The 14,375-nt window shown below is 49.7% G+C and overlaps 1 protein-coding gene across 1 annotated transcript in view; it reads right to left on the reverse strand.

The window, feature by feature from the left end:
- The window catches only part of Fhad1 (forkhead associated phosphopeptide binding domain 1), a 124,136-nt gene that overhangs the window by 63,166 nt on the left and 46,595 nt on the right, over positions 1-14,375 (reverse strand). The window contains 6 exon segments of the mRNA XM_028880667.2: positions 18-170; positions 1,278-1,361; positions 3,598-3,705; positions 9,533-9,637; positions 11,192-11,281; positions 13,318-13,448. Of these exon segments, the coding sequence (XP_028736500.1) occupies positions 18-170; positions 1,278-1,361; positions 3,598-3,705; positions 9,533-9,637; positions 11,192-11,281; positions 13,318-13,448 (671 nt within the window).

The raw sequence follows: 14,375 nt of genomic DNA on the forward strand, positions 1-14,375 counted from the left end.
AGGCTACCTGACAGTACCTGGCAGTTGCTGAGCAGAGTCCTCAGCTTCTCCACGCTCAGTGCGGTCTCCTCCCGTTTGGAGCTGCCCAGATGGGCATCCTTCTGCAGGGTCCATTTCCTCTGCTGGAAGCTGAGGCTGTCCTCGGTGACCTGGATGATCCTCTCTATCAGCTGGTCAGAGGACAGAGAGGAAGACGTCTCAGGGCAGCATGCTCTGTAAGGCAGTGGCCGCACAAGTCCTGCCTCAGTGGGCCGGAATGAAGGCCCTGAGAGGCTGGCTCTGAAGGAACAGGTGCTCTGTCACCTGGACACATTGCCCAGGAACTGGAGGTCTGTACTGCCACTCTGAATTTGTTCCAGATCTTCCACACTGGTAGCAATGACTCTTGACACTAAGCTGGGTGTTCTGTGTGCCTTCACAGGTCAGGTTCTCCTGTACCTGCCCACCTGTGTTTCTCTCCCTTCCTTCCTTCCTTCCTTCCTTCTTCCTTCCTTCTCTTCCTTCCTTCCTTCCTTCCTTCCTCCCTCCCTTCTCTCTCTCTCTCTCTTCTGTCTCTCTCTCTCTCTCTCTCTCTCTCTCTCTCTCTCTCTGCGTGTGTGCATGTGGCCAGAGGACACATGCCTCATGTGCCACCCACCTTGTTTTGTTGAGACAGGGTATCTCACTGGCCTAGAACTTGCCAAGCAGGCTAAGACTGGCTGGCGAGAGAACCCCTAGCCCCCGGGATCTGCTTGCTATGCGTCCCTAGCACCGGGGTTACAAGCATCACACTACCCAGACCTCTGTGTTTTATCGTGTTTCAGGGATCGAACTCAGGTCCTCACACTTGCAAGGCATGCACTTTACCAGCTGAGCCATCTCTCCAGCCTCCACCTGAGGCTTCTTATCTGCTCTTGGCCACAAAGGGCTGAAAGATAACAGGCAGCATGCAGAGGCCTGTCCACACTGCTGTGGCTATCCTCCCCTTTGGAAGGGATCAACCAAGGTATGTGGACCGAAGCCAAGCCACCCCTCTGCTCACAGAGCATCAGTGTGTCTGGTGACCAGACGTGACCGGCTGGACTTGATTTCCACTAGTAACATTTCAAGGGAGTTTAGCCAGCTTTCACTTCAAAAGCCAGGAAATCCCCTAAAATCAAAACAAATCTTTATGGTGTAGCAACAGTGTGAAAAATATGTGTCACTAACAAAAACAGAAGCATATGCTCTCAGGGTCTGGCATCCAGATCCCCGGAGACAGAAGCGAACGAGTCACGTGGTCAGAGAGCCACACTAACCTGCTGGTCGGTGACGGGCTTGTCACGGAATGGCTTTGCTCTTCCAAAAGTAGCTTTGATGACCTGGCTTCTGAAGTGCTCTAGCTGTGGCACAAAGGGGGTGACAGGTCAGCGGGGGTTGTTGAGACAGAGGCAAGGCTCAGATGGTGTCTCCACTTCTGGGTCCAGGCCACATGCCTGAACAGTCGTTCAGAGTTACGAAGCACTGGGGTGCAGAGCCACAGACAGAACAGAGCAGCCTGCTTCAAAGTACGTCTTAGTGCCCAGCCTGGCCGGGGCACATGGTCCCTGAACATGTCTCAGGCCCTCCAAAGAGCCCCTTGCTGTTCAATTATCCAATGGGAAAGCCTGGGCCCGGGAGCTCCTTCTCATCATTGCTGGGCTGTGGAATAAATATGGAGGCTGTCAGCCCAAATAGTTTGTAACCAGCATTGGCAATGGGAGAGGAGAAAGCAACTCCTGTCCCCAGGGGCCTTGGACATCAACTGTCCCAAAGCCTCTGTCCATTGTAATTCATTTCTATGTCCCTAGAGTCACCACAGTGCAGGCACGGAATGGGCACTCGGTGGGTGTTTGCTGGGCACTCGGATATGGAAATATATAGGTCAGGCCTGTAGCTGGTACCAAGTGCCTCCCATGAGCTGGAGTTTTCAGTTTCGGGGAGAGGGGATCGCCCTGTGTGTAAAGTCAGAGCCTAGAGAATCCCAAGTCTAACGTGCCTCCGACTCCATCAGGAAGCAGAGGTTAAGAAGGCTGGTTGAGAATTTACTCCCACGGCAGCCCATGACCTACATCTGTGGTCCACTGGACAGATGTGGGCATCAAAGACTATCATACATCCCCAAGCGGACATGGAAGGCCACCGGATGAAGCCAGAGTCCAGGAGTTCATAGACCTCCGGACTCCAGGAAACCAGACATGGCGACAGTAGCAAAGACCTTCAAGCCAAGAGCTCTGAACTTTCCTGGCCGAAGGAGGGGTCAAGCTGCCCAAGAAGTTGGTGATGTGGGGGAGACCCTGCATTCCAGGGCCCCCTGGTGCCACTGAGGGACTGTCCATGGGGATGACTGCCTCCGGTGAGCGGGATATGGTGACAAGTGATTGGACGGTGTGCTGGGTGCTAGTGACCCCGGGCAGGGCCTTGAGGTAAGGGGACAGTGAGGAGGCCAGGAGGAAGGAGGAAGACTGGTTCCCGCCCTCTGGTATCCAGCGTGGGGCTGAAATGAAGGGCTCTGGGTACGGAGCACAGGCCATGCCCTCAGATCAGGTGTATTTTCAGGGGAGATGAAGGGGCACACAGACTGGCAAGTCTGTGATGGGACAAGGGCCTGAGGATGTACTAGAGAAGTCACAGGTGTGATGGGTTATTTGATGATGGGCTCTAACGGCTGTCCAATGATGAGCGCCACTTAATGGAGTAGGCCTCCGCATGTCCTGAGTGTGGGGGCCACACCTGGTTACCCAACCTGGTTACAGTTTGGATGATAGTAAGTAGAAATGGTTGTAGACTTGGTGCTGGGCAATAGAGAATTATGCTTCTTAGCCTTTTGGGGGTCGCTCCTAGCCCTTCTGAAACCCTGCTATGTGCTACGGTAGACCCTCCTCCCAGACACAGATGCACAAACACCTTGGAACACAAAGTGTCTTGAGCCAGGCGGGGTTTCAGGAGAGTTTCCCACGGAGAATCCTGGGTGGCTTAGACCTCTGCTCTCAGCTTTTCCTTGGCTCTCCCCAAGCCCTGGGTAAAGTCTTGGGGCATTTTCTATCTTTCACAGCGGGGCCCTGTGCAGAGGAAGGGCCCATTGACCATCTTGGACCAGAGCGATGGAAGATGACCCTCTGTGCCCAGCCAGGCAAGGACTCTCTCACTACCCTGCCCGGGATCTTCTCTGTCTAGTGTGGACTTCGGACACTCAGGGCTTACTTATTAAAAAAGAAAGGCATTTCCTTAAGGCCGCTGTAAATCTGCTGGGGGCCCCTGGAGGGGGGGGAAGATTGGGGTAAATGTCAGCAACTGAAAATATAGGGAGAAAGTTCTAGAAACACTCCAGAGAGGAAGAGAGGGTGGGGGGTGGGGGTGGTGAGTATGGGACAAGGGGACCCGGGGCAGGGTTGGCTGTCTGCCAGGGTCTTGGGTCAGAGCACACTATTGAGTGAGAGCTGCCCAGCAGGAGAAGATGGACGGAGTGGCCCCCTCTTCCTGCCTTAGGCATCACACCCCACTCCACCCCACCCCACCCTGACACCAAAAGTGGCTGCCTGGGTGAGGAGACCCCCGGGGGCACATGGCCCGTCAAGGAGGGCTGTGGAAGGCTCCTACCTGGCCTACTGCCCTTTCCAAATTGATTTTAATGAGACTCTCTCTGTTCCCCATTTCTTGCAGCTGAAGCAATTTCCTTCTGGAATCTTCCTGAAGCTTCTCTTCAACCTGAAAGGATGATGAAAGCATGTGCTGTCTGCTGCTAACGTGGTCATGGGGCAGTCTGGGGAGACCCCTCTAGGATATCTGATGGCTGCTGGAGGGGGGGGGAAGAGGGTCAGCCCATGTGGCAGGGGTCAAAAGTGAGTTCCGTGTGGAAGCTTGCAAGGCACTGTCCCCTGGGGACCAGGCTTTACTCCCCAGGCTCAACCATGCTAGTCCTACCCCTGGCTTGAATCCAAGCACAGCCCCTAATAAGTCATGTGACTTCAGGGAGTTATTTTGCTGGTCTGTGAGTCAGTGTTCCATGAGGGGTGGGGAAGTGTTACCAGGGCTGCCTCGAAGAGTTTACTGTGGGGTTAAGAGTGTTTGGAGTAGCCACGGTATTTCCTAAGTGCTCTGTTAGGGTTTGCTGTCACTTATAAAGATGGAAGACAAACCACCCACCGTTATTCTGACACCCCAAGTGACCTGTCCACAGGGGGCTTGGTAAATACTGTTTTTAGGAATACTACACTGACCATATCACCAGTGGGGACCACTTTGTCAGCCAAAGCAACACTTTAAAAGAGCTGGAACGTGCAGAAGGCATTTAAAAGGGATGGGGGACAGGAGCCTGATACTTACTCCCTCTCTGTAAGCCTGGGAGTGCTCAATGCTGCCCTCTGCTGGCCTTTGTGGGACACGGCTGCCTCTCTATTCACACAGCTACTTTTTTCAAATGAGACGTTAATTAGACGGAATGGGCTTCCGGATGGCAGGGACAAACATGTATACAATTCATTCTGAACACACTTATTCCTCGTTATCCTCTCTTGCCCTCTCTCATGGCAGCTCCTTCCTCTTCCTGACTTGACCCTTTCCCTTCATGCGGTCTAGCGTAGATTGGAGGTGGGGGAGGGGAGTGCTCCTCTCAGGGAAGGGGTTTCATGCTGAAGCAGCCTCACAAGCCTCTTACTGGGGTCTGGAGAGGGGTGCACAAATACCATACACCCCAAACCCTTCAGGACTTTCTTCAGAGCCTCGTGGGGCAGTGAAGAGCCTCTGAGACCAAGGCTGCTCGAGAAGCCTGCTCACAGCTGTGGTCTTCATCTCACTTTCCCCGAAGGTCTTCCTAGGTCTAAGAGGTCTGGACTTCCATGCCTGGCCTTGGACCTGCTCTGTACTGCTCACCCTAGTGGCCTCCTCCCTGCTCCCCAGCCCAAAGCCCCAGAGCCAGCCTCAGCCACAGCCCAGCTCCACCCCGGCCCTCAAGTGTCCTGCCTGCCCTGCTCCTCCATCACTGGTACAGAGAAGGTGTTTAGGGGTGCATTTAGTCCTCAGAGGCTTATCAGGTCCCTATCCTGTACACAGCCTCAGGCTGGGCACTGGGGACCTTTGGCCTGAGATTCATGGTCTCCTTGCTTCCAATTTAGTTCCTTCTAGTGCATTCTTTAGGATACTGCTGAGAGTCACCCAGTTGTGATTCATGGTGTCTGAGGCAGCTTCCTTCCATGAGGCCTGGATGACCTGGGCTGCCTGGTGCACTGTCCATTGGCCATGTCTGGCTATATGTGACATGTGATTAAGGATGTTGGATGCATCCTTGCTCAGTGGAGGATGTGGATTTTCAATTGAATTTAAAAATAACATTTTATTTTTAAATATGAATGTGGAGGGACTGAACTTTAAAACGAATTTGATTTCAGTTTCAATAGTCACACAGGGCTAGTGGCTGTGCCATAGTGATGAGTCACCTCAATGAGACTCTGGCTTGGTTTTTGCCCCTTTCTGAGCATATGATTTCACAGGAGCTGTTCTGCTCTGGGATGCATCCTCAGCTTCACTCCCTCATTGTCACATGAATACCACGGCTCCCAGATCTGAGTGGGCTAAGTGAAAAGACAGAATGCCTGTTGCAATGCCAGATGCAGCTCCATCTCCACCGTCATAACTAGTCACGAAGCCGGTGAGGCCAATGCCTGGGTCAGAGCCCTCCAGTAGCTCCTCTCTACATTCAGTACACAGCCCAAGCTCCAAACTTAATGAAAAAACAAAACTAATAAAGCCATTAAGTCTAAGATGCAAGAAACCCACAGGAATGCGAATGGAGTCAGGAAAAATGAGCTCACCCCTGGAGCTGCAAGTCATTAGGGAATCTCCAAAATGGCAAGGGAAGACCCAATACATAAAAACCATCACACACAGTAAGAGCAATTACGTAACAGCTAGACGTACAGTCGGGAGACAATAGATCTCTAGACAGGAAATCACTGTCAACGGAGAAGTCAGTGCACAGTCAAAATATGTTCCCAGAAAGAAGGATAAAATATCCACACACACCCCACACCCCACAAAGCATACATAACACACATACAGCACACATGCCCCGCACCCCACGCCGCACACACACACACACACACACACACACACACACACACACTTGAGAAAACTTTGTCATCAGTACAGCCTAAATCCTTAGGGATGTGTTTTAGGCGAAGAAGAAGGACCCTGGGTGGATACCCAGGATGTGGGAAGGCGCAGCTCCTGTGGGTGGGAACACAGAATGTGCAAAAGCACTTGGGATGTCATATGTAGGCAGTAGGCATGATTACAGCGTGTAAGTCTGTGTGTCACAAGTGATACCAAAGAGTTGATGTTGGTAGCCATTGTGTCATCCAGGACTGGGGAGAAATCATCTACAGACATTGGGTTTTGATAAGCTGAAAGTACATGTTTAGAATAACTGTGAAAAGATATCTAAAGAGTGAAAACTCAGTCAGTATTGGACTGTGGGAAGACACAATAGCTTTTGCGCTATTCTTACTGGACGGAGAGCCAAGTGAGAAAATGCCAAGTGAATACAGGGGGAAAATAAACCAGTGAAAATTATCAATGAGGAGGTGAGTAATGACGGTGCATGCCTTCAACGCCAGCACTTGGGAGACAGAGGTGGTGGTGATGTCTATCTGTGAGTTCCAGGCCAGCCTGATCTACACATTAGGTTCCGGGACAACTAGGACTACATAGTGAGACCTTAGTTGGTTTGTTTGTTTGAAAGAAAAGTGAAAGAAGTGTAATACGAACAGGTGGTGCAATTGATAATGAGCAAAAATGTAAGTTTAAGGCACAATATACCAACAATTGCATTATTTATCAGTGGGTTAAAAGGCAGCATCTTGTTGGGGACTGGAGAGATGGCTCAGTGGTTAAGAGCACTAGCAGCTTTTCCAGAGGACTGAGGTTCAACTCCCAGCACCTACAGCTCACAAGCATCTGTAACTCCAATTCCAGGGGGTCCAAGTCCCTCTCTGGACGCCTTGGGTACTGCACACACATGGTGCACAGACATATAAGCAGGCGAAACACCCATACACTTAAAATAAGTATTTTAAGAATTAAAATAATACCCTGACTGAAGCAGCATGAGGCAAGGAGGATTTATTTGGCTTAAGTGTCTAAGTTATAGTCCATCATGGAGGGAGGTTGAGGCAAGAACACAAGCTGCTAGCCACATCGTATCCACAGTAAAAAACAGAAAAAAAAAAAATGCATGCATGCATGCTGTCCACTGATATTTGGTACTCAGCTAGGGTTCTCTTAAAAAAGTTTAAAAAAAAGCGTGTATGTGTGTGTGTGTGTGTGTGTGTGTGTGTGTGTGTGTGTGTGTGTTGGGGTGGGGTATGTGCACATAAGTGCAGGTGCCTTGGGGGACAGAGGTGTTGGATATTCCTGGAGCTGGAGTCACAGGTGGTTGTGAGCACCTAATATAGGTGCAGGAATTGAACCCAGGTCCTCTGAAAGAGCAACAAGCACTCTTTACCTCCAAGCCATCTCTCTAGCACCAAATCTCTCTAGCATCTTTTTATACAGCTCAGGGACCAACCTAGGGGATGATCTCACCCCTAGTGGGCTGGTTCTTCTCATACCAATTAACAATCAAGATAACCTCTACAGACTAGCCCATTTAGATAATTCCTCAACAAAGGCTCTCTTCTCTGGTGAACCTAGGAGCTGGCAAATTGACAGTTAAAAGCTAACCATCACAATGGTCAAACTCGACCTAAAAGATACACGTAGAACTCTGTGTTCTCTGCAGAATGCATGTTCTTCTTGTAGGCACATGTGAAGCAAGCATAGAGCACATGCAGACCACCAAGAGAACCTCAGTCAATGCTGAGGGCTAAAATCACCAGGGCAAGACCTCTGTACACAATGTAATCTAGAAACCAATAACCAAAAGGCAGCCAAGACACCCTCATATATTAAGTATTAGAAAATAACCCCAAATACCCCACATGCCAGAGAAGAAATAAGAGTGGGCACTGGAAAAGACTGGGTTCTGAGTTACAATGAAAAGCATCCTAGAAAGTGTGGGGTGCAGCTAAAGCCTCATTTAGAGGAAAATGTATGGCCCAGAAAGAAGCTTGGTTCTGTTACCATGACTACAATGATTTTGATGGAGAGATAAGTCAAAGTCAGCCCATTTTCACTGAAAAGATCATTTACACAGTGAAGTTCATTGAGCCAGTGCTAGGCATGTTTCCAAATGTTTCCATTTTCATTGTCTTGGAATCGTTTTTTATCTGGATGCATTCATTTCTGGGCAAATTTTACAGAGAGTTTCTTCTGGTATGCTGAGTTCAGTCTCAGTCATGTTGAACACCAATACTCCAGAACTTTCACTCTTGGCTGATGTCATGTGCGTGTGCGTGTGTGTAGGATAGATGTGTCTCTTTCTTTCCAATCGCATTTTCTTTATATTGTTTGAATTTCATACATGGATACATATGTTTTGATCAGATCCACCCCTACTCCCTTCTCTCCAGTCCCTTCCCTACCCCCACCCCCACTTTATTTTTTTCTTGTTTTATGTATATGAGTGCTTTCCTGTGAATGCCTAGTGCCTGCAGAAGTCAGGAGAGGATGTCAGATCCCTTGGAACTTGAGGTACAGATGGCTGTGAGCACCATATGGTGCTGGGAACTGAAGCCAGGTCCCTTGAAAGATCAGCCAGTACTCTTAACCACTGAGCCATCTTTCCAGGCTCTGTTCTTTTCCCTCCCAACTTTATATGCTCTTTTGAAAAAACCACTGAGTCCATATAGTGCTGCCAATATATGCATGGCTGTGGGGCCAGCTGCTGGGGCATGGACAGCATCTCAGGGCTTGCATCCTTGAGAAAACTGACTCTTTCCCCCCAGCAGCCCTCAGCTGCCAACAGCTCCTTAGCAAGGGGTGGGACCTCATGAGCCCCTCCCGCAGCCATGGGATTCTGGCTGATTCTGAGTGTCTTTATCATTCTCCACTTTTTTTTTTTTACAGTCTCTCACTGAACCTGGAGCTCATCGATTCTTCTAGATTGGTTAGCGGGTCCCTGGGATCTGCTTACCTCCATCCACCCCAGTGCTGGAGTTACAGATCTGTGCCACCACACATGGCTCTTACACGGGTTTCAGGGATCTAAACTCAGATCCCCACGCCTGCACAGCAGCCGCTTTCCCCAGAGCCATCTCCGCAGCCCTGAATTTTATTTTACTTTATTGGCTTTTAGTTTACTTAAAATATAGATAGTCCCGTGTGGCTGCCACCCACTGAAATGGATGCCACATTTCCCAGGACAAGGAAGCAACACGAGACCTACTAGGATCTGCAGATGGGGCGAGTCTCACTGAGATAAACCGGGAACCATTTTATTCCGTGCATCCTGCTCAGGGTTACTTCCTCCCACCCGTGAGCAGCGGCAGATGCGGGCATCGGCCACACGGAGGCGCTGTGCAGGTGGAGCAGGACGCTGCACCGGAGCGCCCCACCTCCTCTGGTCACGGACGCAAGCTTCCCTGAACCACGCACGCACCTTGCTCTTTTCTCGCAGCGTCTTGGAGATGGTGTTCTGATTGGGACAGTTCTTCTTCAGTTCCTCTCTGAGCTTCTTCACTTCTTTCTCCATGTCTTGCATTTGCTGAAAATAAAATTCAACCATAGAGAAGTTAGGTTTCACTAGGCGTGGCACGAGTTACCTCCTGAATGGAAAGCTCCCTTCCTCGGGACTTCCTTTCGGAGCTCACTGAGGTAGGAAGGATCCTAGCCCCATCCCAGCTAAGCTCCTTCTCTGCTCTACACCTGCAGGCAAAGCAGATCTTCCCCAGTTCCTCCCCAGTTAATATATTCAAAGTGCTCGATGAAGGAAAAGAATTTCTTTGGGGGAAAAAAACTCTGCAGAAGGGTTTGGGAGAACGGCTCAGTGGCTGAGTGTTTGCTGTGCAAGCGTGAGGTCTGAAGTTCGGATCCCCAGAATGCAAATAAGAGCCTGATGGGTGTGGTAGCCGGCCTGTAATCCAGCATCAGAAGGCGGAGACAGGGCCTCTCAATCAAGTCCAGAGCAAGCTCGCTAGGGATAAGAGCCATATGGGGAGCTCTGGGTGTGATTGAGAGGTCCTGCCTCAGTGACTAAGGTGGAAGGGTGATGGATAATGATTCCTCACATCAGCCTCTGGTCTCCACAGGCATACACACATGTGTACCTCCTCCTAGATGCGTCCACACACATGCATGGCATGCGAACGTGGAAAATGGGAAAAAGGCAATAATAAAGTAAATAAATACCAGCACAAATCCTGAATTAAGTACACAAGAGAGCCATTAACTCACTAGAATCATGACTTTGTAAGTATATTTTTAGATGGACTGAGATAAGGTTTATCTGAAGGATAGGACAGTGCAGATTGTATTATTATTATTATTATTATTATTATTATTATTATTATTATTATATTTGAGGCAAAGAGAAGAGTTGTCCTCAGCACGTGGAAGAGCACATCTCCTCCTCCTGTCCAGAGAACTGTGCCTCCTGCAGAATGGAAGCTATTTGGCCAGTGGGATGCAAGAAGGACTGACTGGGTGGTATAAGCAAAGGTCATATCTTCATTGCAGCTTTTTAAAGGTTTATTTTTGAGTGTGTGTTGTGTATGTGTGTGTGTGTATGTGTGTGTGTGTGTGAGTGTGTGTGTGTGTGTGTGTGTGTGTGTGTGTGTGTCCGTCCGTCCCTCTGCAGTTATTTGTCTGGCTGCCTTCTCTCTAAGGCAAATGATGGCCTTTCTCTTTGTTTCATTTTCACTCAGTGTTATAAAATCTCTGTCGTTAGAAAACAGAAGACCCTCGTGTTCACAGCATGGCCTGTGGCTGTGACCCCACTTAAGATGGTGGAATTTAGAGTTAGGCATACACAGGTCCAGGGCAGGGGACTTGAATGAACTTCTGTTACAGCAGCAGGAGTGGCCTCCTGTTCCCATCCTTGTCCCTGCTCAGTCCCAGAGGAAACCCATGAGAAAGACAGAGCCACCTGGCCCGAGAACCCTGGAGAGAGCTCTGTGGAGAACCCTGGAGAGAGCTCTGCAGCTCCCTCCAAACAGCACAGAGCCAGAGCATTATGCTTTGGGGAGGCCTGCGAGTCCCACCCAGAACGTCAAGGGCAGACTCTCAGAGGTGTGCTTATGAACGAGGACATCCAACTCACGCTTCTGCAGAATTTCAACTCTTTCTCCTGAGCCTCCCTGCTCTCCTTCTGAGCCTCTTCCTTCCTTAGCTCATCTTTCAGCTCTGAACACTGAGGAGAGAAAGAACAGCAAAAAAGGCCAAGGCTGGTGGCGTGGAGGTGTCTGGGGGAGGGGCCTTCCCGGGGCCCCAGCAGGCCCTGAGCACTGTGCTGTTCCACTCCAATCACACACCCACGCTTAGCCGGGTAGACAGCTGGTGTCTGACAGGCACACAGATGCGTCAGCGGCCCTGGGTTCCTGCCTCTCTCAAGATCTGAGATCTAAATTCCTCTTCAGAAGCCAGCAATCCGAATCATGAGGAAAGCCCGTCTTTGAAGAGCTGGGTAAAGGAACATGTGTGGGATGCCACTGGGAACCTGGGTGGCTCTAAGGACTGCATCTTGTTCCTTCTTAGGTTCTGACCATCTGGCTGTGGAGTGAAATGCAACACTCTTTTTGGAGGGGGACTGGGCAGCGGGCAGCAGGAGCATAAAGAGGTGCCCTTTGTCCTACCTTGTGATTCCACTTAAGAATCTGTTCAGTTTAACTGTCAACCTCACACAACCTAGAGTCACTTGGATGAATACAGTGTGAGGAATTGTCTACATTAGGTGGCCTATGTGCATGTCTGTGGGGGATTGTTGTGATTCTTAATCGATGTAGGAAGACCCAGCCCATCGTGGGTGGCACCATTCCTTAGGCAAGAGGTCCTGAACAGTGTGAGAGAGGAGTAAGCAAGTTGATGATAAGCAAGCAGGGATCTGTGGGATTATTCTCTCTCTGCCCTTGACTGTGGATATGATGCTTCAAGTCCCTGCCTTGACTTCCCCTCAGTGATGAACTATAACCTAGAATTGTAAGACAAATAAATCCAATCAATCCTTTCTTTCTTGAGCTGCTTTTTTTTTTCTTTTTTCGGGGTGAAGGGAGATCAGGATATTTTATCTCAGCAACAGAAATGAAACTAGAGCAGAATGCACTCTAAAGCCAGTGCTGGATGCTGTCAGTGAATCTGAAGGCTTGAGGACCTTCCTCACCGTGTTCTCAGTGTGGTAGTTTGAATGTGAAACATCCTCCATTGCCTCATGTGTTTGAACACTTGGTCCCCAGCAGGTGGCGCTGTTTTGAAAGGTTGTAGAACCTCCAGGAGGTGGAGCTTTTCTGGTAGAAATATGTCAATGGGAGTGGGCTTTGAGATTTGACATCCCAGCCTCACTTCCTGTGTGTTCTCTGCTTCCTGAGGGTATCATGTGACTGTCACCCCAACTTAGGTCCTCATGCTTACATAGAAGGTACTTTACTTCTCCACCCTCCTAATATCTTTTGGAAGCAGTCTCATGTAGGCTGCCTTGAACTCTTTTTTTTTTTTTTTTGGTTTTTCGAGACAGGGTTTCTCTGTGCAGTTTTGCGCCGTTCCTGAACTCGCTTTGGAGACCAGGCTGGCCTCGAACTCACAGAGATCGGCCTGGCTCTGCCTCCTGAGTGCTGGGACTAAAGGCGTGCGCCACCACCGCCTGGCAGGCCTTGAACTCTTGATCTTCCAAGTGCTAGGATTACAGGCTTATACACCAAATGAACATAATGGGCATGTGTATGAGTTAGAATCAGCATTATGTTAATTCTGAGCCTGAGGCTCACTGTTCTTTGAAAAGCTGTAGGGAGGGGACTGGAGAGATGGCTCAGTGGTTAAGAGCACTGGCTGTTATTCCAGAGGACCCAGGTTCAATTCCCAGCACCCACATGGCAGCTCATAAACACCCTAACTCCAGCTCCAGGGGGATCTTGCGCCCTCTTCTGGCCCCCACAGGTGCTGCACTCACATGCACACACCCATGCACAGACACACATAATTAAAAAGAAAATAAATCTTAGAAAGAAAAGAAAAGCCACGGGGAACTTGGCTCTTGATGTTGGTCTTTCGAGGAGGACACTTTAGAATTTAGTCTCTGGGCAACTCCTCCTTATGTTCCTGGACCCCACGATATGGGAGGAGGCTGTGACATCCAGAGTCAGGATGAAGACCCAGGAGAAGTGAAGAGGGGCATGTCACATGACTATGTAGGTCCTTCTTACTGAGCACTGAGGGGACAGTGAGCCGGGTACTCACCCTGGAGCCCAGGGCTTCCAGCTGGTGCTCCTTTTCTCTGTTCTGGCTCTTCAGCTGGCTCACCTCCTCCTTCAGCTGCTGAACTTGCTCGTTCCGTGCGGACACGTCTTTCTGTAGAGATGTCACCATCCCTGTTTTAAACAAAGCAAGGACAGAGACCAAAGACACAGTGAGGATGACTGTCAGCCGCTGAGGACCCCGAGAGCTGGAATGGACTCAGACCATGTGTGTGGCTGTTTCTTCCACACAGAATCGCTCCCCAGGGCAGGAGAGATGCTCCTCCTGCCAGATGCCAGGCTCAGCATTGATATCTGCCTTTCCTCACTCTCTGTCCACTGTGGTTTTTTTTTTTTTTTTTTTTTGAGATAGGGTCTCTCACTGAGCCCAGAGCTCATCAATTATCTAGACTGACTGGCCAATGAATCCCAGGGACCCTCATGTCTCCACCGCATCAGTGCTGAGATTAATAGTGTGCAACACCATGCCTGACTTTAAAAAAAAATTTATTTATTTGTATTTTATGTACATTGGTGTTCTGCCTGCATGTATGTCTGTGTGAGGGTGTCAGATCCCCTGAACAGGAGTTATAGACAGTTGTGAGCTAACATATGGGTGCTGGACTTGAACCCAGGTCCTCTGGAAGAACAACCAGCACTCCCAACCACTGAGCCATCTCTCCAGCCCCAGTAGGGGTCTCTCTCTCTCTCTCTCTCTGTCTCTCTCTTTCTCTGTCTGTCTCTCCGTGTCTCTCTCTCAATATATTTTTTAAAGATTTATTTACTATGTATACAGTGTTTTGCCTGCATTATGCCTGCAGGCCAGAAGAGGGCACCAGATCTCATTATACATGGTTGTGAGCCACCATCTGGAAATTGAACTCAGGACCTCTGGAAGAGCAGCCAGTGCTCTTAACCTCTGAGCCATCTCTCCAGCCCCTGTGCCTGACTTTTTACATGAGTTCTGGGGACTGAACTTGGGTCCTTTTGTTTGCCTGGCAAGCACCTTACTGACTGAGTTGTTTCCCCGGACCTTTGTTCCAGAATTCTTGACACTCTTCC

Source organism: Peromyscus leucopus, chromosome 2, assembly GCF_004664715.2.
Source record: "Peromyscus leucopus breed LL Stock chromosome 2, UCI_PerLeu_2.1, whole genome shotgun sequence".
Lineage (NCBI taxonomy): Eukaryota > Metazoa > Chordata > Mammalia > Rodentia > Cricetidae > Peromyscus > Peromyscus leucopus.